This window comes from Clupea harengus, chromosome 9 (genome assembly GCF_900700415.2).
Source record: "Clupea harengus chromosome 9, Ch_v2.0.2, whole genome shotgun sequence".
NCBI classification, from domain to species: Eukaryota; Metazoa; Chordata; class Actinopteri; order Clupeiformes; family Clupeidae; genus Clupea; species Clupea harengus.
Genome location: NC_045160.1, coordinates 7120202 through 7145490, shown reverse-complemented (window position 1 = coordinate 7145490; position 25289 = coordinate 7120202). Strand labels below are relative to the sequence as shown.

Below are 25289 nucleotides of genomic sequence, written 5' to 3'. Positions count from 1 at the left end.
CCTCTCACTCCACTTTCCCTCTCTCTCTCCATCACTCACTTTTCACTCTCTTCCGCTCCCCAAATGTTGCTGAGACATCACACTCTGCTTTTTAATGAGGAGGAGGCTTTCGGATGCGATAGCAGCTTGGAAGAAAACCATACGCTTCATTGGTGGGGGTTTCAATCACAGATAGCAAACAGAGAATGAAAAGAATCTGTTCCCTGGTAAATCCCTCTGGGTTTTGCTGAGCTGCTCACCCTCTGTTCTCCAGACTCAGTGCACTGTGTTACTCTCTTAAACGCCTAGCTTCAAAACACCACAAACCCAGCTAGTGTGTGTGTGTGAGCCTAGCTTCAAAACACCACACACCCAGCTAGTGTGTGTGTGTGTGAGCCTAGCTTCAAAACACCACACACCCAGCTAGTGTGTGTGTGTGAGCCTAGCTTCAAAACACCACACCACCAGCTAGTGTGTGTGTGTGTGAGCCTAGCTTCAAAACACCACACCACCAGCTAGTGTGTGTGTGTTACTCTCTTTAATGCCTAGCTTCAAAACACCACACCACCAGCTAGTGTGTGAGCCTTCGGCTAAAAAAGCAGCAGCAATAAAAAAAATAAAAAAATTGTGTCGCAACATCCCAAAAGGAGGGTAAAAATGTGCTGAAAATAAATCACAACCTCGTTAGGGAGCGGAGAAACCCCTGACCAGCATCCCCAGTGCACCAACACACCACCACCACCAGTGGCTCCGTCCCCCTCAGCTCCCACTCCAGGGGCTGCCGCTGCGTGTCTGACAGACGTGAGGAGCTAATACTGTAATACTGCTCACGTTAGCAGCGCTCCCTGAGGAGAGCTAATACTGTAATACTGCTCACGTTAGCAGCGCTCCCCGAGGAGAGCTAATACTGTAATACTGCTCACGTTAGCAGCGCTCCCTGAGGAGAGCTAATACTGTAATACTGCTCACGTTAGCAGCGCTCCCCGAGGAGAGCTAATACTGTAATACTGCTCACGTTAGCAGCGCTCCCTGAGGAGAGCTAATACTGTAATACTGCTCACGTTAGCAGCGCTCCCTGAGGAGAGCTAATACTGTAATACTGCTCACGTTAGCAGCGCTCCCCGAGGAGAGCTAATACTGTAATACTGCTCACGTTAGCAGCGCTCCCTGAGGAGAGCTAATACTGTAATACTGCTCACGTTAGCAGCGCTCCCCGAGGAGAGCTAATACTGTAATACTGCTCACGTTAGCAGCGCTCCCTGAGGAGAGTGGGGGAGTCGGGGGGGTGAGGCGACGCGGGCGTAAATGCTAATTAGGCTCCAACTTCAGGCTCGGAAGCAGCTGGGGTTGTGTCTGGGACTGAGTTGTTAAAATGCAAACAGCCCCGGAGAGGTGCTCAGACCCCCGCTCTGTGTTTACTGAGGGTGTTTGTGCCTTTGTGTGTGTGTGTGTGTGTGTATTTAGTTGTCTATGTGTGTGTGCTCAGGTCAGCACATAACCTTCACAGGTAAGCGTGTGTGTGTGTGTGTGTGGGTGTGTGTGTGAGAGTCACACTTCTTATTTGTGTGCCTGTTATTTGAGATAAACCACACTATTTCCCACAGCCCGGGACACAAAGCTGTAAGTGAAACATTTCAGATTTCCACACCAGGGCTAATTCCAGCTAAACCCAATCAAATCAAACTTTTAGAAGTCATTATTACCTTGATTCAATCACACACAGAGCAGATGGAACAAATAGAAGTGAAATTACATTTCAGAGAATGTTCGTCCAGGACCAGTGGAGCTAAATTAATAATTCAGAGCACGGGGGTGTTGTTGGGGATGGTGGATGACGGTGGATGATGATGATGATGATTTCTCACTCACCGATGAGTGCCGAGCGGCCGTCTCCCAGGGGGTAGCGCTGGTAGCGTGGCACGGCGGAGGGTGGGAGTCGGTGGAAGTCGGTGTTAAGCAGGGGCTCCAGACGAGAGGCAGAGGGGTCCGACGGAAAGAAGAGGTTGCAGATCTGAGAGCAGGCGGGCCTCAGTTGTGTCACTACGGAGGGGGGGGGGGGGCGCATGAAGAGGAGGGAGAGGTGAGGGTGCTGAGCAGTCTGTGTGTGTGTGTGTGTGTGTGTGTGTGTGTGTGTGTGTGCGCGTGTGTGTGTATATGTATGTGTGGGCGTGTGTGTGTGTGTGTGTATGTATGTGTGTGTGCGTGTGTGTGTGTGTGTGTGTAAGTGTGCGTGTGTGTGTGCGTGTGCGAGAGAGAGAGAGAAAGGATACCTGTGTGTGTAGGTGTGTAAGGGAAAGGATATAGATTTGTGAGTGTGTGTGTATTGAAGAGGATGTTCTTGTAAGTGTTTGTATGTGTCCAACAGTAAAAGCTGGCAGCTGACACACAGTGACAAGAGAAACACAGATGGACTGAAGGTCAAAGCCAGAGGCGGCCACAGCCTCACCTTGGACAGCTGGGAGCACAGTCCTTCTCATGGCCAGCACCAGGCCCAGTGGACAGCCCAGGAGGAAACAGTCCGACACCTCGAAGTCAAAACGCCCCGGGTTCAGAACAAGGTTGTGGTTTCTGCCTGGCCGTAGGTCCGCACCGTCCTGAATAAGACTGCACACACACACACACACACACACACACACACAGAAAGGCATGAAAAATAGAGTCAACGACAAATCACGACTGTACATCCTTCCTGCTCTTGGCATCGATCAGGGAAAGTGTTAGTGTTTGAGTATGTGTGTGTGTGTGTTTGTGTTTGTGTTTGTGTGTGTGTGTGTGTGTGTGTGTGTGTGTGTGTGTGTGTGTGTGTGGTGTGTGTGTGTGTGTGAGTGTGTGTGTGTGTGTGGTGTGTGTGTGTGTGTGAGTGTGTGTGTGTGTGTGTGAGTGTGTGAGTGTGTGAGTGTGTGTGTGTGTGAGTGTGTGAGTGTGTGGGTGTGAGTCATTGTGATGCGTGCAGCTTCTTCACTGTCAGTGCGCTCCTCTCCTCTGGCCAAGTACTTTTTGTGATTGGGGCACAGCCTGAGGCCAGAGCCTTGAGCCTCCCCGCCTCTCCTCCACCACTGAGGCCAAGCGCAGCGTGGGCCGCTCCCGGCCCGTTCAAGGCTGCGTGGGATCAGAGCATCAGATCAGAGCTGGGTGCCTGGGGGGACAGAGACTCAGGCAGTGGTGCTGCTCCTGTTTGCCCAGGCTTCAGCCCGACACGCGTGGAGCTCCTAACTGTCTGAGCTGTGGCGTGTCCCTTAAACACAGGCCCACTTACCACCAGCATCCGCCATCTAACGCCTGCACCGTCCCGGGGGAGTGGATCGACCGTTCCCACTAATGGATGTCACCTTTCCTCTCCTCCATCGACGGACCTCTTCGGTTTCCCTCTGACATTCATCTACAACCTCCGCCTCTCTGCCCAGCTCATTCTAACCCCTTTTAAACAGGAACCCACTATACTGACATTAGGAAGACCCCTCATTATGCCAGCTTTACTTGTTTACACTGAACCAAACAAAGCCGACATAATGTTGGGGGAGGGGGTTTAGATAGTATAGACATGATGTTTAACATAGCGTCTGTAATGCCGTGTTCAAGACCACTTGGAACACGGATATTCTGAACATGAGAAATTGCACTAGAATGCGTCGTGAAGTCGGAACTCTGACTCAGAAACGAAGAGAAAAAAAAGCTTCAGTGATGTACGTTATTTAATCAATCAGAGCCTTGACTTTATCAAAGGTTAAAAACCTTTCTAAATGCATGATAAGATGCATGAAGAGGCAGTGTGTCAAACAAGAACAAGCAAAACGTTGTTAAAAAGTAATTACTGATACCCAGCAGATAGAAGGAAGAGCCACTGATGAGTCATCACCACATTAACGTGTTTACATTTGTTTCGTACGCATTAAATAAAAACTGTGAATGAACCCTGAGCAACATCCAGGGTTCATTCATATCTGGGGGACAAATAAACTACTTTGTAGACTGAAAGACATTTAGGACTTACAGCTGACTTTCTATTTTTCTTTCAAATCATTGCTTAATTGGATGAGTCTGCATATTGCTCGGTTTGTGTGTATAGTTGTATGTTTGGTTTATTGTCCATAAATCTAAACAATCACCCCTCCCTTCCACTTTTGCTCCCCCTACCCGGCTTACACAGACAGCCCAGATAGGGTGTGAAAAGGCAAGTCATGTTGGCATGACATCTACAAGGAGTGTGTGTGTGTGTGAGTGTGTGTCGAGGAGTACATATTCATGTATGACAGATGTTACTCACTCTTGGCTCAGAGCATGGTAACGTGAAGGGGTGGCCACACGCAGGGTGTTAATAAATAAAGTACATTGATGAATAGAATGAATAAGGAATGTATAGAACATCAGTATAGCGGAAGATAAAACAACACTGGAGCACAAGGGTATGTGTAGGGGTGTCAAGCTAAACGGAAAACAACAGCCAAATGCCCTCAGAGGAGGGGAGAGAGCAGGCCTCTAATCACCCTGCCAATTAGGAAGAACCAACCAACCAACCACAATTGAGCACCAATGAACCTGCTAGAGAGAGGGAGAGAGAGCACAGCTACACTAGGTGTGCAGGGCCAAGGAAGGCCAGGCAGGGTCGACACAGAAGTATGTATACACTACATATTCTATGAGGAGTTAGCATATGTATGATAGCCTGTATGTTGGGTGGTTAAACACAGAGTGTGTACTGTGAGGTGTACTAAACCGGAGTGGTTGTAGAAGTGGAACCTGGGGCGGAAGCTGTTGTTGCAACTGCTAAACGCCCTTGCTGGGGGCACGAGTGGAGCTTTTACCCAGCCCTCCACACCGTGCCCTCCCAGTGACCGCACATCCAGGCTGGGGGGCATCTCCTCCACAGCCGGCCTCACAGGGAGCAGGATGGAGCATCTAACTAAAGTTACTCATCAGACACAGAGAGGCACCATGGCCGGGCGAGAGGTGGGGTGGGGTGGGGTTAAAGATGGAGGAGGGTGGCTGGAAGGTGTTGATGGAACCCCTTCAGACTGTTGTGAGAGCCCGTCACGGTGCTGCTCTGTGCTACCATGGTGAGGAGACGTCTGCCATAAATTGCGCTGCTATTTACCTGCGGCATTTTGTTGTTGTTGTTTTCCTTGCCTGCACATACACAGACTATTTTTAGCTGCGGTGCTGGCAGACAGGCAAGCAGGCAGGCAGGTAGGTAGAGAGACGAGGCTGTCGCGCAGCAAATGCTGATAAATAGCAGGAGAAGGGCGAGTGACACATTCCATGATAACCTGGAGAAGGGGCCAGACGCCACCTGACACACCGCCTTCAACACGCAGACATCTATCCCTTTCCATGCTAATGAAAATAAATGGAATTACTTTTTCTGTTTCTATTGAAGTGTGCATCCGAGTTAGGACACTCATGCAGGACTTGAGAGTGAGTGAGAGGAATCCCCCCACCCTTGAGTCTGACTCAAAGCGTCTGCTTCTGTCTCTCTCATTCTTCTCAGGGGATTTGCAAGACTGCAATCACCAGATCACACATACATTTGGGGAGCTAAAAGGCATTTCACACATCTTTTGCAACCCGCTTCACCTGCATATCTGGTTCAAGAAATAGAATGGTCATGAATTTGAAATAAAAATGTAAATTCTACAGATAAAAATCTACCACCTACATGCCAATATGAAAATGTCGCCGTATGTTATCATATATATGCTGAAAAAGGGGAAATCTTGTATAGGAATGCACAAGTCTGCGCATCTTACATGCTGTGGTGTATTGATTCGGTTATATAGCATGCTATACAAATCACTATTAATTCATCATACATCAAAATTAAACTTAGTTTTGATATTTGTTTGAACATGTGTGTGATGTCCTCCACCTGTTGTAGAAGGGGCTGTATGTAAGTGTGTGTGCTGAGGAAGGTGCTGTGTGTAAGTGTGTGTGATGTCCTCCACCTGCTGATGAAGGTGCTGTATGTAAGTGTGTGTGTGATGATGAAGGTGCTGTGTGTGTGATGATGATGGTGCTGTATGTAAGTGTGTGTGATGATGAAGGTGCTGTATGTAAGTGTGTGTGATGAGGAAGGTGCTGTGTGTAAGTGTGTGTGATGTCCTCCACCTGCTGATGAAGGTGCTGTATGTAAGTGTGTGTGTGATGATGAAGGTGCTGTGTGTGTGATGATGAAGGTGATGTATGTAAGTGTGTGTGTGATGATGAAGGTGCTGTATGTAAGTGTGTGTGATGAGGAAGGTGATGTATGTAAGTGTGTGTGTGATGTCCTCTACCTGCTGAGGAAGGTGGCGTGTTGTCCAGAGGAGGCGTCATCGAAGGAGTCGCTCTGCTTGCGGCTGAGGGGCTGCCTGCGGCGTCCATGTTCATCCAGGGCCGAGATGTCAATGTTGCTCTTACTGAGTCGCTTACTGCCGCTCAGGCCAGGGCTGGCCTCCCCCAGCAGGCCTGGGTTATCCTGCGTGGGAGAGGAAAGAGGAGAGAGGGAGAGAACAGGAAAGAGAGATAGAGAGACAGAGAGGAAGGGAGGGAGGGAGAGAGAGAGAGTGTGGGATAGTGCACTTTCATGCACTTAAACATGCGCTGTGATTACATAAATGTGCAAATGGGCAAATGACTCAAACGCTCTCTCTGGTCGGGAATGAGTAAGTACTGTGCAGATCGGGAGATCAAGATATCTGTTTGTCTCTCTGTTTGTGTGTTTGTTTAAATACCGGCTTCACTTTAAGTAGTCTACAGTTGCTGCACGCTGCCTGTTGTGTTGTGGGGAGAGTGTTTACTGTCATCACAGGGGCCTTTTCTGTTCTAGTCTATGGAGAGGCTTCATGTAGGGAGAGAGAGAGAGAGGGAGGGAGATGGGGGGCAGAGAGAGAGAGTGAAAGAGAGAGACATTGAGAGAGTGGTAAGAGACCAAATGGGGAAAGAGACAAAGGGAGAGAGTGGTGAGAGAGGATGAGAGAGAGTGAGAGAGAATGTTGAGATGGGGGGAGAGTGGTTCTGTCCAGTATGGGATGGCCTGAGACCAGCTCTGACAATAGGGAGCGCTGAAAACAAACACGCTGACAGATCTGGGACAGAGCAGGAGCTGGAGCTAGACTCTGAGTCTGAGTCTGAGCCCGGGGAAGGGGTAGGGTAGCGGCGAGGCGGGGAGGGAGAGGCTGGGCTGGGCAGGGCGGGGCTGGATTGAAAGGGAGGGAGGCGCTGTGAGCGGAGGTCAAAAGTACAGAGAATTGAGCTAAGTGGATTAGATTTTTCGAGTGCAGTGGAACATATCCGGGAACACAATGGAACCCCATGCAGCGCACAGACATATGGGGGGAGCACAGTGAGACGAGGAATCACTGTATGTGTGGACGGCTCAACAGAGCAGTGAAATCACTGTATCACGTGCATTTGTGTGTGTGTATGTATGTCTGTCGGTGTTTGTGTGTGTATGTGTGTTTGTGTGTGTGTGTATGTGTGTGTGTGTGTATCTGTGTGTGTGTGTGTGTGTGTGTGTCTGTATGTGTGTGTGTGTGTGTGTGTGTGTGTGTGTGTGTCTGTACGTGTGTGTGTGTGTGTGTGTATGTGTGTGTGTGTATCTGTGTGTCTGTGTGTGTCTGTGTGTTTGTGTGTGTGTGTGTGTGTCTGTACGTGTGTGTGTGTGTGTGTGTGTCTGTGTGTGTGTGTGTGTGTGTGTATGTGTGTGTGTATGTGTGTATGTATGTCTGTCGGTCGGTGTTTGTGTGTGTGTGTGTGTGTATCTGTGTGTCTGTGTATATGTGTGTGTGTGTGTGTGTGTATCTGTGTGTCTGTGTATATGTATGTGTGTGTGTGTGTGTGTATCTGTGTGTCTGTGTATATGTATGTGTGTGTGTGTGTGTGTGTGTGTGTGTCTGTGTATATGTGTTTGTGTGTGTGTGTGTGTGTGTGTGTGTGTGTGTGTGCCATACCTTGAGGCTCTCGGTGCTGTTGGTCTTGCTGCTGCTGCATGGGCTGGCCGGGCGCTGGCTGTTGCTGAAGCAGAGGGCGTCGAAGCACAGCACGCCCCCGACGCAGTCGCCCAACAAACACACCTGGCCCACCACACCCAACACACAAACAACCCATTCAGCCCCTACTCCGTCAGCGCTCAATCAACAGCACAGCGACGGGAGCGAGCGAGCGAGTCGCTGCTAAAGACGCCGCTCGATCACACAGTCAATAACGCACAGCTAATTGGGACTTAAAACAACAACAGGCATCGCACTTGCTCACTGAGGCTCTTACAGTGTTTGATGTGGGTGATGGTGTGTGCACAGGCTCCTTCAACATCTCCCAAACCACAAAGCCCAAGACGCTTTTAATGCTGTCGACCGCCAATGCTAGCCTTAACAATGCGGTCCTAGACATAAATACTCTCTCCTCAGCGTCGGCTGGGGCTGATTAAATCACCAGTGCCTTATCACAATGGCATGGAATTCCCAGTCTCTGGTATTAGTGTGCGCTTTTCATGGCTGTCTTAGTCCTCGGAGGAGACAGCAGATTTACAGAGAGAGAGAGAGAGACTCAGTACAGAGTGGATTAAGACTCCCTGCAGACGCACGCGCGCGCACACACACACACAATCTCTCTCACACACACACACACACACACACACACACACACACACACACACACACACACACACACACACACACACACACACACACACACACACACACACACACACACACACACACACATACACAGACACACACAGTACACTAATGCCCAGGCTACTTCCTCCCAAAATCATTTGCTCCTATTATAGAGATGAGATGAAGTGATTATCTGTAGCACGTGGGAGACCGGAGACCCCCTCTGCCGGGTTTGGGATGACTCACAGCAGATGACTCAGCCCAGCCCAGCCCAGCCCCGTTAGAGTCCTCTCAGAAGCAGAGGGGGAACCAGGTGCCTTTGCACCTCATATCTTTTCTCTCTTTCTTTCTTTATAATGAGGGAATGGGGGGGGGCACCTGGCCGTTGAAGCCCTCGCCGTCCGGGGACTGCAGGAAGCTGTGGTAGACCTGGTTGGCACGAGCGATGACTGTGGCCACGGCGTCCTGGTAGTGCGGCGCGGCGATGGCGAGGAGCGGGAGCGCGGCCAGAGGGAGGTGGTCCACGCTGCTGGACACACAGCTCTCGTCATAGCTGTACGGGTTCAAGCTGACGGAGACAGGAGGAGATGAAGACTCCATTATTCATATTGTCATAGATAACAGGTGCAGGTGTTCAGAGTGGGGAGACAGAGACAAGTCCAGATGTAATCAACTGTCAAACTGATTAGTGACACAGAGAGGAGTTGATAGGCCTTGTCATTATTAGTTATTCGTCCATAATCAGTTACCACATGGATTGTCATATCGACTAGAGCTTGAAACAGGACATGGAGGAATTCAACTGTGATCAATTATCATACTGATTGACTGACTCTCCCAGTGGGTCCACTAGCTGCAAACATGATAGGGATTGATCAGTCATTTCAAAACATGTCAATAATAAGATCAATGCCTATGTAGACTAGTGGCTCAGGTTCAGGATGTGGAAACAGTGAAGAGGATCAATTATTGGCCAAAATTCACCCTTCATCTGTGATTGAAGGATTTTACAACCTATATAAAGGTTTAGCTTCAGCATCAATATGTTCAGCTCCTATACAAATCCAACAGCATGACAAATATAAAAGACATGAAATATATATTTTCATCATTTATTTCTAGGACATTCGATACATTCTATACATACATTCACACTAATACCACTTGGGTGTAAAACCAGAACCAATTATCCTCCGTCCAGTATTGGTGATGGGTCCCTGATAAGGGGTCACACTGGGTAATTATATGGGTAATTAAAATGAGCCTGCTGGCAGACAGACCTGCGATGCGGGGCACTTGGCCAAGAACTTCAAACCAGGAGGCATATTTCATTTCCACATCAATAAAGTGCCTGGGCAAACAAACCCATGAATCAGACCATCTCGGTGGCCGTCACCGTGACTTTTCTGCCTCCTCTGCGGATGAGGCAGCTTGGCAGCTTGGCAGGCAGGCAGTGCTGAGCGGAGCTGAGCTGTGTTGTGCTGAGCTGTGCTGGCAGCGGCCCCAGGGCTCTGTCTCTGTCTCCTGTTTTTAGCCACCAGTCCGCCTGCAGCAGCCACCAGCACAACCAGAGACCTGCCAGGCCCAGTCAGCCAGCTCTAGCGGGAGGGAGGAGGCTGAGCCCCCTGTCAGGGTGGGTAGGAGAAGGATGATAAGGATGATTCTATATACGTATATATATATATATATATATATATATATATACAGTACCAGTCAAAAGTTTGGACACACCTTTAATTTTGATGATAAATGTTTTCTTTATTTTTATTATTTTCTACATTGTAAATTAATACTGAAGACATTTAAACTACGAAAGAACACATATGGAATGATGTACTAAACAAAAAAAGTGTTATCTTCCATGTAGAAAATACAAAAATCAAAGAAAGTGTGTCCAAACTTTTGACTGGTACTGTATATATATATATATATATATATCTGTGTGTGTGTGTGTGTGTGTGTGTGTGTGTGTGTGTGTGTGTGTGTGTGTGTGTGTGTGCATGTAGAGGGAATGTGTGTGTGTGTGTGCATGTAGAGGGAATGGGTGTGTGTGTGTGTGTGTGTGTGTGTGTGTGTGGGGGGGGGGGGGGTATTGGCTAAGTGAAGGATTGCCTGGCCCCGGTGCTGTCTCCTTGAACAGCTGTGCCAAGCCCCACACTATCGATCAGCCTTTCTGATTAGAGCACATGGCACCACCCGTCTCACCGTGCTAAAATACTGCCGCAGTCAAGGCCCGTCCCCACGGCCAGAGACATCGGGCGCGGTGAAGGCCGTGAGGCCGTGAGCCTAGGCCAGGCAGGGGGCGGGGAGCACGGCAATAACTCAGTCTGCCAGCGAGACGTACTCCCCAGCAGTCGCCACGGAGGACAGGCCGCCATTGACGGGTGGGGACGAGGAAGAATGAGGCTTCCCAGGTGAATTGATGATAAGTTGCGCAGTTCAGTCAAGCGTCGCCTTCTTCCACGCTTTTATTTTTGGATAAATAGCAGCTGAGGGGGACGTGTTTGAGAGCAAGGAAAAGAGGGAGGGAGAGAGAGAGGGAGAGACAGACACAAAGTGGAAACACACATATGCTGGAGCAGCTGATCCCGGCGATACCACTTCAATCCCACTGTTCTGTGGCTGAGACCTCCTCTCACTCTCCCTCAGCACACAGCCCCATATTACTCCCAAAAACAGAATGGCCTATTTTGCAAGAAATGACCAGATCGGATGGTGTTCATCAGACGGCGTGTGCCAGTGAAGCAGAGCCGTCCTGCACCTCCTCCTCCTCCTCTCGGTCTGGGCGCCTCCCTGGCCACAGATGGCACACCGGGCACCCCTGCCCGAGCGCGGAGCGGCGGAGAGCCTGGCACGGTGCTGTAAGGACGTGCCCGGGGCAGAGCGGAGGGCAGCTCGCTCTCCTGTCCTCCTGTCATGTTTACACCAGGTCCACCCATGCCCCAGCCAACCCTGCTACCCCCCACCCCACTCCCCACGGCGAGACACAGGGGCATTATCATAACGAGCCTCGCCAACAAGGCCCCCTGCTCAATTAAGCAAACCTTGCGACAGGAGCAAGTTCAAGGAGCACGCATGGGGCGCTGAAAAACCCCCTGCCATTGTGCCTTGGTTATTTATCCCTGCGGTCTGGGCTAATTCAGCCGGTGCATATGCAAACCAATGCCAGGTGCAGAAAGCTGCGGCACTAATTTGCTGTCGTCAGATAGACTCAAATTATACATCGGCAAAAGGAAAGGCAGAGGGAAGCCATGCAAACAGATTGCACCGGAGAACTGACAACAGGAGCGAGATTTTAAAAGGAACCTGAATCTTCACTTGTTTGATGCGCATCCAGCACTTCAGTGCTCAACTTCCCCAAGGCTGGCAGGACTGCCAATGGCCGTCTCCACATGGCAAAGATACAGTCAGAAAGCAGTGACAACTTACTGAGCATGATTTGGGCCATCCAGTCTTTAGTGAATCCCATCACTGTGTCCACCATGTCCCATCTTGATACTCTAAGTTCCAGCGCAGCCATCAAAACAACCCATCAAAACAACCCCAGTCTCGTACAATTTCATTTCGGACACAAAAAGGTTGTTCCACATCATTTAGCTTGATGCTCTTGCCGCGGAAGGAGCCGTATTAGCCAGTAATGGAAAGGAACAGTGGCGTATCATGAGCTATTTTCAGACCTATCTCTTCTCCTCATTAAGGAAGGCTGTGGCTGACAGCGGCAGATAAAGAGGCCACAGAGCTAATGAGGCGTCCCCAACAGCTGCAGTGCCCCTCCGTCAACACACACACACACATAGTGGTGGCTCAGCCTGGGACTTTGCCAAAGACACACACACAACGCCAGCCATTTAAACAAAATTATAACACCATTGTCGTAAGTGTTTACCTCTTTACTATGACACAAAACCGCACATTTTCACCATACGTCTCCCTTCCTGCCTTGGCGGTGTCGCTGCCTCGGTGAGTCACCTCAACCAGACGGCGCTGCCGCTGTTCCCCGCTGACCCCGTTGGCATCCGTGTTCTCATTAGAGATGTACACCGGTGAGTCAGCGGACGGGGAGGCTGGCCACAGAGCTGTAGGTAGCGAGGACTAAACTTTTTCAAAGAGTACGAGGAAGCTTCAAAAGACCTGCTTTTCCCACAGCAGATGCTGCGGCGAGACCTCGGTGGTGTTGCGGTTGCTGCTCACTTCCTGTGGGACGAGCGTTAACACTTGTCAGAGCTCAAAGAGGCACACATGCTGGAGTGGTCATGGGAGATGGGGTTTTGTAACACCTTTTGTAAGCCTGAGCGATCCCCGAGCATTAAGCATGCAAGCAGAACCGAAGCACTGAAAACACCTTCCGAGACGAGTTCCAGCAGGCAAGATATTGATCAGATTTGATTAGTTCTTATTTGTATTCCACAAACGTCCAGAAACAGCTCTCCGCCTCCGCTTTATTCCATCATATTTGTGCGAGCCCAGAGATAGACAGTGAGAGCGAGAGCGAGAGGAGCCTGTCATTATAATAGGAAGCTCTCAACCTATTAGGTCTGACAGGCAAGTGATAAGGGCAAGGAATCAGATAAAGCCCTCACTGCAGTCTTCTCCAGGCCCACACAAGATGGCCCAACCTTGAGAATTCATCAATATCCCCTTCCCCTTCCCCCACCCGCCCGCCGCTGCCCAGCCGGCACCGCACAGCCAAACACAGTGCAGATAAGCGGCGCTCCAGACGAGGCTTAACTAATTGCTGCAATTGTGACCTAATGGTGGGTTTTACAGCACAAACATTTTGCCCTGGTCTAAATGAGAAGAGATGCATTAGGGGCTGAGGGAGTGTGTGTGGGAGCAGGTCTTAATTAGAGAGAGATTGGCCATGGTGCATCCCCCTCAGCCAGGAGTAATGAGAGGCCTTCTGTGTGCCCTCCACCACAGGTCAGAGACCCCCTGTGACGTTACCCCTTCTGGAGACCTCGGAACGAACTCTCACGCCCTCCCCCTGTGACGTTACCCCTCCTGGAGACCTCGGAACGAACTCTCACGCTCTCCCCGTCAGGACTTGAGCCTTGAGGAGCGCTCTCTCGGGCTTTGAGCGATAAATCATTACTGCTTCGATAGTCACGTAGGAGATCATTGCGCCCCTGCGGTGCGACTGCGAGCGGATCGATCCGGAAGCCTCGGCTGTCAAGACTCACTAATTGGATGTGCCATACCGCGCGGTGAAGGCGAAGCACGGCTGCACTTGCTTTCATTCTCTTCCTCTACAGGTGCGCCTCTGTGAGCCCTCACGTCGACCTCTCATTATCAAACACTCTCTCTCACACACACACACACACACACTTTATACCTTGCTGCACGTCACGGCATCTTAACTTCCTGTGTCACCCGAGAAAGAGGAGCCCAGAAGAGAAACACTGAAGAGCTATTAACTTGGACGACTGCAAAAAATGCATGAAACTGCTTTCATCCGGCGAGGGAGGGAGGGAGGGAGGGAGTGGGCATCCTGTGAGGCTGCTGTGCTGTGGCCCTCCAGCAGTGGTCCTGTTTAGTGGGGCCGGCCGGCTGTCTTAGGTAGGCTACGTCACGTCTCACTCCTCCACCCCTCGCTGGCTCTCACCGCCACAAGCTGGCGGACCACAGCAGGAGATTAAATTTGCTGCTCCGTGCCGCCAATCTTTTCCTCTCTCACCAATGCGCACTCCTTTAATGCTGCTGTTGTTGTTGTTGTTGTCACTGTTGATTGGCATGCAAATAAACAGGGTCGCGACGCCGCTCTCCTGCCAGGCAGCTCTGTTTAAATGACATGGGGGCTGGAGAATATGTGCCACAGCATGATAATGTGGGCTTGTTTGAGTGTTTCCGCATGTGTGTGTGTGTGTGTGTGTGTGTGACCCAGTGTTTATGTGGACTAGTTTATCTGTGTTTATGTGTATGTGTCAGAGAGAGAGGGGGGGAGGGGGGGCTCTTGTGTGTGTGTGTGTGCATGAGTTTTGGCTATCAGAGAGCAGGGAATTGAGAGATGTGGCAGTAACTCAACCCTGCTGTGCTCCAAAAGGATGTTTTTCTTTTCAAATTTTCATCATGGAGAGCTTCAACAAGGCAGAAATCAAACTGCTGAGGACACAACCTTTAGTTCTGCTTACCCCCCCCCCCCCCGATTTACAGTCCCTTTTTTGCTTTGCTTCTTTCTCTTACACCAATGCCTTCCAGCCAAAAGACACAACATCTAACGAAATCAGCAAAGCACCTTCAAATGTTTGTAACGACTCATCAAAACCATCTCAAAATAGTGCATATGTCTGGCCAGACCTTGTGCCCACAGTCAGCCTCCATTTTAATTAGAGGGGTATTTTTGTGTGGAGGCCTGGTGCAGGGATAAAAGCCTGAGCCGCCAGCTTTCTCTCCTGCTGCATGGGGTCTGAAGCGGCCCGCCGTCAAAAGGAACCGAGCAGCTCCTACAGCTCCCCTAAGCCTTCATTACCCGCCGTGATCAAAAGGAAATTCATCCGCCGTGCAAATCTGGAAGGAGCACGGAGACGAGGGCTCCCAGAGCTGATCCGGCGCAGGTGTGCATGTGCTCGCTCCCGCATCAACCGGCCCTGGCAAGATATCTGCTCTGCTGTCGCCCCCACCCCCTCCACACCCCCCCCCCCCCCCCATAACCTTGTCAAGAGGCGCCATCACAGAAGAGACGGGGAGCGAGAGAGATGGAGCGGAGGCAGTTAGTTAGGTAAACACAGTGCTCCATCACTCTGTCTTTTCTGAGCCCCAGAGAAGCGCAGGAACAGCCAGGCAATTAATAGATTGCTTGTGAATCGATGCGCTTTCATGTCGGCCTGCCGGGAAAGTGTCTACAGAGGTTTGCACTGTTTAAAAAAGACAATTAAAAAGGAGAGGAGAACTGTAGCCATAAAGGTTATGAATTTCATATTCCGCTCGCTGTTGATAGGACGCTAAATGTCAGTGGCATGCTAATTAGCGCGGCGGCGTCTTTCCGGCGGTGTGTTTGTTTTCTGCTCCGAAATGCTGAGGGCGATGCGCTCCTCTGTTTAACCTTCATCAGCGCTGTCACTGCGCCATCTCCGTCTGGCCAAGACATTTGAATCCGGCGGGCAGATCTTGGCTGCCATCTGCGGCCCACTAATGGCAGTCCCACTGATTAGCCTGAGTAAGTATGGCTGCCAAACAGATGCACTTGTTCCAACCCGCTCACCATGTGCTCCTGAATTCCATGATACACACAGCAAGCCCGTGGCTTTAAGTCTTAAATCAGACCACCTTGAGGAATATATAGGACAAGCTGTTAATGGTTGCTAAGAGCAAGGCATTCTTCTCCATCCAAACACATCAATATGTATAATCAGCACAAATATATCTATATATAGTGTCACCTTCTGTTACAAATACTCCTGAGGATGTGGCCAGAAAGCAAAACTTTAGTGCATGAACTCCTAGTTTCCTCAGGATATTATACAACACACACACACACACACACACACACACACACTATTAGTCTTCCCTCCATCACTCACTTGGAGACGAGAGAAAAGGCTTTGGCGCACACCGCTGGGCAGGGCACCATCTTGATGAGCACGTGTTCTGCAGCCGCCTGGAAGTGTGCACTGGACACCTTCTCCAGCACCGATGCCAGCGTGCTCGCGTCGCCCGCCTTGGTGCCCGGGTCACCTCCGGCCGTGTCCAGGATGTTCCCGCCATGCACCAGCAAGATCAGAACCTCAGTCTTACACTTCCTCTGGGGGTTGGGGGAGAAGAGGTGAAGTCAGGATGAAACATCAGGAGGTCAAGTGAGGGCAAGAGGAGTGATTTATTTAGAGTTCTGTTTGTAGCACAAGGGCAGAGCCCAGCTATGAGAGACTGACTCCAGCACAGGCTGAACTGTGAGTACATACAGCGAGTGCTGTGAGAGACTGACTCCAGCACAGGCTGAACTATAAGTACATAGTCAACAAACAGGCTCAATTCATTTCCACAGCCCATGTTTTTAAAACGATCTGTTTACAGTTAGCAAAACAGTACAGTTGGGATTACAAGCATCGAAAAGTTAAAGGCTGGTTGATAGGTATTTTGACCAGTATAGTTTACAAATGATTCACTAACTGTAAAGTATTTCAAACAGGCTATCCAAATGGACATATGATATCTTAAAGAGCTTTTTCATCTGGTTTTATCAGCCTAGATGCACAGTACAGTACGTCTCCTTAAAATGAGCGTGTAGAGATAAGTGTACCATCCTGCTGCCCCATGCAGAGGTAAATGGTTGGCCATGAGTGTGCTGTAGTGGGGGAATCTACCTCAATATCCTCCAGGCCATCAATGCTGCTCTGGGGGTGGCATCGGCGGCGGCCATGGCGGTACAGGCTCTCTGTGGAGCAGGGGAGAGAAACACAGAGAGAGAGAGAGAGAGAGAGAGAGAGAGAGACCATCAATCAAGCAGTTTTTCACAGAGACGCTGATAACATCTAATGCGGAGTGATTATTGATCCGACGCAGTGAGCTCATCTTATGTGTGATTATTGATCCGACGCAGTGAACTCATCTTATGAGCTTGTGAATCTCTGCAGATTCCCCATTCAATTCCCTTACATTCGATTATATTTTTTGTTTTCACAAACTATAAGACAAGACACTAACAACCACACTGTGCTTCAGGCCCAGCATCTCGCTGGAGAGAATCAATATTAGCACAACAAAGACATAGTGTTACTGCCACACCCCCTGCCCTCTCCCTCCCAGACCATGACTGCTAAAGGAAGTGAGGGAGACAAGGAGGAAGAAGAAAAAAACACTGTGCATTAATAGGACTGTTGGACGGAGGACTGTTTTCCCCTTTGCTTCAGTCTGTCCTGGGCTCTGCATCTCTGCGAGGTGTAGCCTAGCCAGCGCAGGCTCCTGGCCAAAGCCATTACCTCTCTCTTCTGCCTTCCCGTCACTCCAGCTCTGGGCTTGGCACTCAGCCCCATTCTTCATACACTGCTTGTTTACCTTCTCTCCCCAAACCTCCACCACACACACACGCACACACACACACACACACACACACACACCTCTGCAGTGAGGCTGGCAGCCAGAGGGAGGGAAGTTTCACTGATACTGTACCTTCTCTCCTCCTCTCCCTGCACCATGGACACACAGCAGTGCAGTCACCGGAGCCTATCTGTGCGAGGCGCAGGGAGAGAATGAATGCGCCAGCCCATGCTCAGCCTCGGGTGCGAGTCAGATGATGGGAAGAGAACGGGTACCAGCCTCGGGTGCGAGTCAGATGATGGGAAGAGACGGGGTACCAGCCTCGGAACGCGGGAGCTGTTGATGTTGGTGTGTTGGGATTCAAAATGCATGATGTGAAAAAGCCTCCGTCTCTCCAGCCATGAATAACTGAATAATAAGGGCATCTGTCTCTTCTCATTGCAGCCGAATGGAGCCCTCTGAAAGAGGAGCTGGAAAAACCCATGTAGCTTATGATGGATAACAAACATGGCACTCGTTCTACTGGAGAAAGGAGTAGAGGCGCTTCAGTTCCATAGTTTGAAAGGCGGACCCTTTCATTTTCACCCTTTGCATGTTCAACGCCCTTGAGCTTAAAAGCAGTATTCACACGATGGCTCAGGCTTGTGCGAGAAATCACTGCTTGCATTTATCACTGCCAGAATGGGCCATGTAGAAGCAGAAACTCCATAAACAAACAAAACATCATCAAAGAGGATCTGGTGAGCTGAGAAACAGGATCTGATGAGCTGTAGAGGCTGTCGAGGCCAGAAGCTGTAGTGCTGTGTGCACCAGAGAGGCACTTATCCTGCTGAGGCTGACAGGCAGGCAGAGCTCAGAGCTCAGAGCTCAGAGCAGGAGCTTCTCTACCTATTTGATCAGTGAACCACAGCAGTCCAACAGAGAGCTGACTATCTGGCGCTAAAAGCAGCGCTTCTACACCGTGATCATGTGAGTTTCAACAGGCGCTTACTAGTAGCTGACTCGTTATTGGAGAAGTAGTGCAAAGCCAACACACGCTCAAGTCAACGTCTGCCTCAAAGAACGAGGCAATGGAGTCACAACCATGGCCGCCAGGGAAGTTGGCTGCCCTCGGCATGGACTACCCAGAGGGAGCAGCGGCTCTTTCTCTGATGAATTCCTCTGAGCTCATGTGGCTCTTGTTTCAAAACTGGCGTTGCCAAGTGGGGTTCCACAAGTAATCATTCATCATGATTATGGGAGCCTCTGATAAGGTCCAGTTCTTTATGCTTGTGTGGGTTTTTAATTAACTTTCGATACATGAATCGCCACAACGGCTGTAGATCCTTGGGATTCAATAGTCCTCGCGCTGAATTCATCTTTCGTTTGAAGGGATCATTTTTCATGCATAGCCCCCAATGGAGGAAATGGAATGACAAAGTGTCTGTCAACAATGACTTAGGCGCTGGGGGAAATAAGAAACATAGCCTGCTTCAGGGACATGGAGTGAGTGGGTAAATGCCACTAAAATACACTTGTTAGAAGAGCAAAGTGTAAATATATAAACTAGGCGGAGGTCAAATAAGGTCAAGAACTCAGATGGATATGAAACATGATCCAAGTGGGTTGGAGAATGAGTGTTAAAAAGGGAGTGGTCTGAGAACACTGGGACGGAAAAGACATCCTTGTAAAAGAAGAATATTGATCTAGGTCCTAATGTGTCTGTGTCATATTCTCTCTCTCTCTCTCTCTCTCTCTCTCTCTCTCTCTCTCTCTCTCTCTCTCTCTCTCTCTCTCTCTCTCTCTCTCTCTCTCTCTCTCTCTCTCTCTCTCTCTCTCTCTCTCTCTCTCTCTCTCTCTCTCTCTCTCTCTCTCGACACCTTGGACTGTTAGTTGTTGTGTCGTTAGTGCTCAGAAAACTGAAGGGAAACATTTTGTTCTCACTCCCCCTGCCTGGTGACGTGAGAGGCGGCTGTTTTTCTCCAGCCTCGACCCATGGCTCTCTCTCTGATTCCCCGACCAGCCTTCAGTATCTGCTGCCACTTCTGTCTGTCTCTGATGTTTGATTTATGCCATCTTGCAAAGAGCACCCAGATTGGAGGGAGCTAGGGAGAGATGGAGATGGGCCGTGTGAGTGTGTTTACAGAATACAGATACATGAGTACGGTGATAAATGCAGAAACGCCAGGGCCAAAAACATCACAGCATATCGGCGTGTCTGCAGGCTGCTCTTAACTCTGTGATCTGTGGCATATCTGAAGGAGTCAGACACATGTGCAGCCAGTAAGGTGTGTGCTTACAGGGAAAGGCTTTGACACACACACACACACACACACGTTTGGATGTACTTTATTCCAGACACAGTCACATCTCTTTCATCCACTGAACCAGGTCATGTATTATTACAGGGACGATGGTAGTCTAGTCTGTGGAGAGATTCCTAGGGTTTGAAAGCCCAGATAACTTGCCATCATATCACACAACTCCCTCCTGAGAAATCATTAGTCTTAAACAACTATGCTTTGAGGTTTTGATGTTGTAAATCTAGAGTATCTGTCTGACCAAGCCGGTTAAAAGCATGTTATATTCTTAGCAGGTTACCACCACACACACACACACACACACACACACACACACACACACACACACACACACACACACACACACACACACACACACACACACACACACACACACACACACACACACACACACACACACACACACACACACACACACAAATCTTGCATTGCATGGTTACTGAGCACAAGACCCATGTTTTCTGAAAACATGCCCTGCTTGTCTAGAATTTCACAATATCTATGACTACATTCATGGACATGCCAGGACAGGATTTCTAATAAGGTGTACGGTCATGGAAAGTCGTTGTTAATAACCATGGTGGTGTCTCTGCCTGGACTAAGCCCTCGATGCAAATGCAGAGCTCCCTATGCAGGTGCTTTTCTTAGATAAATGTGCAGAGATGGTGTCAGGAAGACGCCGATGAGGCTTCATTTCCAATTCAAATGTTTGTGCTCAGAGGGCTGCCAGCAAAAATACACACATCCAGTGCCAAAGGCTTCTGAAAATACACACATTCAGTATCCACCGAAGGCTACTGAAAATACAGACATTCAGTGTTCACCAAAGGCTTCTGGTCCTCCTGAGCAGTGACTGTTGTTTACAATGGCAACGTCCTAGGTGTGAGTTAACATTGTCTGCAAGGTTGACAGGTAAATTATTAAAATGATAAATGTTATAAGATGTTTTTTTGATAATCATCCGTTAAATTGTTCTCCCTAAAACAACTCTGTGAGTATGAGACTCTTTCATGTTGATTTCCGTCTAAGGGAAGCTAATCTTGAGAGCTCGAGTTGATAGGGAGAATTAACAATGCCTCTTACTCTTCTGATTCTGTGTGAAAAGGTACGTGGTACAGTCTCTTCAAGACGAAAGGTTTTAAAACCACATCCGTTCTCCGGATGTCATAATTGCGTCATTGCATATAGAAATACAATGGAGTTTCACGGCACTGAAACATTACAGACTGACAGCTGAAACAAGAACCAAAACAGAGCAATCCAAGCACTCCTTGTGCCTGAGGGGCCAGCTTTAAAAAGCAGACTCTGTTGGCCTTTTCTCGGGTTCAGATGGAGTTTGGTACCCTACACCCCCCTGGAGGTATAAACCCAGCAACAACAGGCTTCTTCATGTATAATACAGTTTAGTTCACATGTCCCCAGATGTGTAGACCATATCTGTGAGCGCCTCAGGCCATGACCACTGGCTCGCTCTTACAGCAGCCTGAGAAAAGTCCTTTGAGTAACTGTCCTCCAAAACCCGATTCCAGCAGAAATGTTGTGGCTGATGTAGCTTAGCCTCAAACACCAAGTGCACCAAATCATATTATTTTATATTATTTGATTTGTGGACATATAGATCAGGTCAGAAAGAGTTTCTTCATTCTCAGTAGACGACCTATCTCTACAAGTTCCGCATACTTTAGCTTCTTCCTTTCAAAGGCTTCCTCAATCACATCTTCAAAGGGAATCATTAACTCAATAATGTAAACAATGCGCTCACGCACCTGATTGTTGTCTGGTCTCATAGCACTCACAACAATACACGGTAGAATTTGACGTTGCCTTCCGACATCAGCCAGCAGTTTCCAATCCTGTGCTTTGCCCCATATGTGAGGACTGATCCTGTGCCTTGCCCCATATGTGAGGACTGATCCTGTGCCTTGCCCCATATGTGAGGACTGATCCTGTGCCTTCCCCATATGTGAGGACTGATCCTGTGCCTTGTCCCATATGTGAGGACTGATCCTGTGCTTTGCCCCATATGTGAGTACTGATCCTGTGCTTTGCCCCATATGTGAGTACTGATCCTTATGTCCACTTTTCTGCCCCTCTCACACAAAAGACATTCTACTACCCCTGTAATTAATCAGCAAAGAGTTCACAAAAACACCAATGATTTAAAAACCTGACTATTTTATATCTATTCGTACTGGAGGAGGAACATCTCTGTCTGCGAGTCACCATTTGTTTTGTCTTTCTGGTCTTTCTCAACCTTACACCAACATGTCTCACCATCTGTCCTCATGTGCTTGAGAGCGTATTAAAGAAGAACTAGCTGTCCAAGGCCGCAGCTTCTGTAAAGCTGAGATGCATTCAAAACCTCTGTGCCACTAACACGCGCCCACACACACACACACCTGCCCCAGTTCCATGACTAGACTTGTTTCCACAGCATCCTAGTGAGAAGAGTACACCCTATGTATGCCAGGGTGTCGGAGCCACTAATGCTGTGAGCTCTCGCTGTTCTCTCTGTTCATATGCATACAACGAACATGCGCGGCCAGGCGTCAAACAGAACATCAACACATGTGTAACGGGTCACAATCTGCTGAATCTATTATCCTCTAGTTTACTGGATTTGAAAGGCGACGTTAAGCAGCATGTTTGTCTGCAACCAATGTGCCATCACACCAATTTTCACACTTTATGAATTTCTCTGTCTCGCTCTCGCGTCTCTAACTCTATCTATCTCTTTCCCTGAAACACAAGCACACACACACACACACACACACACACACACACACGAGCACACACACAGACGTGTTATCAACAAGCCTTGGATCTATGTAGGAGAATACAAGATGGTGCAGCATGTTTCTTTCATGTGCTCCCATTCTTGCAGCTCTCTCTCTCTCTCTCTCCCTCTCACTCCCCCGCTATCTCTGTCCCTATCTCTCTGTGTTTTTCTCTCTCTGGTTCCACATTATTATTCCAGAGAGAGGCAGGCTTTGTCTCGCTCTTCTTCCGCTTTAGGCGCTTTGTGTTTAAACAGGAAAATGGAGGCAAAAAGCAAAAAGGGAGGGAAAAAATGCAATTAAACGGGAATTAGCGTGAGGACGGCTCGGCAGGGGACCCGTGAGAGGCAGCATACAGATGAAGGGCAAGGGGCACCGCGACGCTGCCTTGGCCTCGGCCTCCTGAGGCTGGCCACGCTAGGTTGAGCAAAGGGCTTGGAGCAGCTTCCGAGAGATGGCCTGGATAAAGGGGGACGCGCGACAGCATGCAGGCCCACAGCGGCAGTGGCTCCCTCTCGGCCCGGTCTCCAGGGACTGATTAGATGGAGAAATGAGAGGAGAAAATTGCTCATTAAGTTTGACGCTTTAATAGGTGACAGTCCAGGGGCTGAGAATGGAAATTACCGTTTAACTGACAAATAAGAATTCTAGGAAGCATCATCAGAGACACTTCTTTTGCCCCTTTCTTTGGGCCTAAAACAATGAAGCATAATTTTCACTTAGCAAGTCTAGTGTTATGAAATGTGTTTCTGACTTCTGCTGCTGTACGCTGCTTTGCATAAAAGCATAAAAGCTCAATGACTAAACGCAACGTAAATGTTAACGGTAGTGTTTCACAAACGGGTCCTTATGCAACCTATCTCAGCTGGATGTTCCAGAGAACGACAGCCGAAACGGAGCCCCATTTCCTCTTCTCTCTCACGCTGCTCATCATTCAGTTAGCTTTGGTTATATAAGGCGCTAATTTTAGGAACATCAGGCTACATTACAATACAGCAAAGAAGTGGGAGGACACGCGAGCAGCGAACATCATATTCTTATTACAGGAACATTTCCCTAAGCTTGTTCACCCTCTACATTAGCAGCTTCATTAGCTGTGCAGGCTCACAGCACAGCCTGGTGTATAAGGCCCAAAAGTATGGTGGAGATAGTGGCAGGAAGCGAGAGACAGACAGAGAGAGAGAGAGAGAGAGACAGAGAGAGACAGAGAGAGAGAGAGAGAGAGAGAGAGAGAGAGGCAGAGACAGGCTGCAGCATGGGATGCTAAGGCGACGAGAGCTTAAATATGACCGTGAGTTTGTGTTGTATCTGCGGTCCCTGCTGTTTAACTGACAGCTCTTTGAACAGCCTCATTAGGAGAGGGTGCAAGCCCAGGGCAGGGACTGGAAGACAGGGAGGAGATTAAGAGAAGGGGGGCCCTGGAAGGTAAAACAAAGAGTGAAACGAGAACAGGAATAGAAAGTGAGAGAGAGAAAGGTGAAAAAATAGAGGTAGAGTGTGTAGGAAGAAGATGAGAGTAGGAGATTTAGGGAGAGATAGGGGGACACGCAGAGAGAGAGAGAGAGAGAGAGAGAGAGAGAGAACAGGCTGAACAGGAGTACACAGGCATGTTTGGCATCATCCTGGCACTCCTTGTGCCATCCCAGTAGTGCGTGGTGCCAGTAACCCAGCGCCGAGGCGCCTCTCTGCCAACGAGCTTCTGGGACGGTGGAAAGAAGACACCAGTCTCCAGCACAAACACTCCCATCTCCAGCAAAGCCGCTAAGTCACCCATGCTCCCTCACCCCCCTGGAGGACGTCTTCCTCCGCTGCCACTCGCTCAGACATAAAATCACAGAATGTTCTCCACTCAGACAGGACCGCTGGGACGCGTCCTTGGACAGCTTATCTGAGTAATCAGAATGATTAGGCAACGGCACTAATTGAAAAGTAATTAACTGAATAAGCAGAGCGTCTGAAACGCCTCTGTGGTCCAGTGAGGGAGCTGGTGGCAGAGCTGCGGGAGGTGGAGGGGGGGTGGGGGGAGGGGAGGTGGGGGTGCTGGCGCATTCCAGAGACACTTCATTTAACACCAGAGGAGGCCTCCATCACTGTCCACGGCGGCTGCAGCTGCCTATCATAACACCACGGAGAGAGAGAGAGAGAGAGGAAGAGAGAGAGAGGGGGGGGGGGATGCGCATATGCAAGGTTACATCCTCACACAAACATACACACACAAATATGAACACAGAACAACATGTTTACACAGATACGCACACATACACACACACGTTAATTACCATTAATTAAAAGTCTGTTGGGAACGCGACTAGCTAAAATCCCAATTTGCTCTTGATGACAGGTTTGATGAGACTCCCAGTGAGCACAGGCTGCGCTTGTGTGTGTGTGTGTGTGTGTGTGGGTGTGGGTGTGGGTGTGGGTGTGGGTGTGGGTGTGGGTGTGGGTGTGGGTGTGGGTGTGGGTGTGTGTGTGTGTGTGTGTGTGTGTGTGTGTGTGTATCTGACTGTTAATGCATATGTTGTATGTATCAAGCAATCTTATGAATGCCAAACACAGGGACGGAGAGCCCGTTTGAAGACCTTTTGGTTTGCCGCCACACAAGGCTGATTGGGTCCTCTAACCCGTGTGCTCTAAAAACACAATTACGGCGTCATTATCAGATGTACACGGGC

General features: G+C 49.3%; 1 protein-coding gene across 2 annotated transcripts in view; it reads right to left on the bottom strand.

Annotated features, from left to right (window-relative positions):
- pitpnm3 (PITPNM family member 3) overlaps window positions 1–25289 on the bottom strand; it is a 70355-nt gene that overhangs the window by 16152 nt on the left and 28914 nt on the right. For both annotated transcript variants that reach the window (XM_031573207.2, XM_031573208.2), the window contains exons 4-10: window positions 16868–16938; window positions 16088–16308; window positions 8949–9138; window positions 7905–8027; window positions 6249–6430; window positions 2426–2583; window positions 1849–2019 (exon numbers count right to left, since the gene is read on the bottom strand). In XM_031573207.2, the coding sequence (XP_031429067.1) occupies window positions 1849–2019; window positions 2426–2583; window positions 6249–6430; window positions 7905–8027; window positions 8949–9138; window positions 16088–16308; window positions 16868–16938 (1116 nt within the window). The remainder of the gene's footprint in view (window positions 1–1848; window positions 2020–2425; window positions 2584–6248; window positions 6431–7904; window positions 8028–8948; window positions 9139–16087; window positions 16309–16867; window positions 16939–25289) is intronic.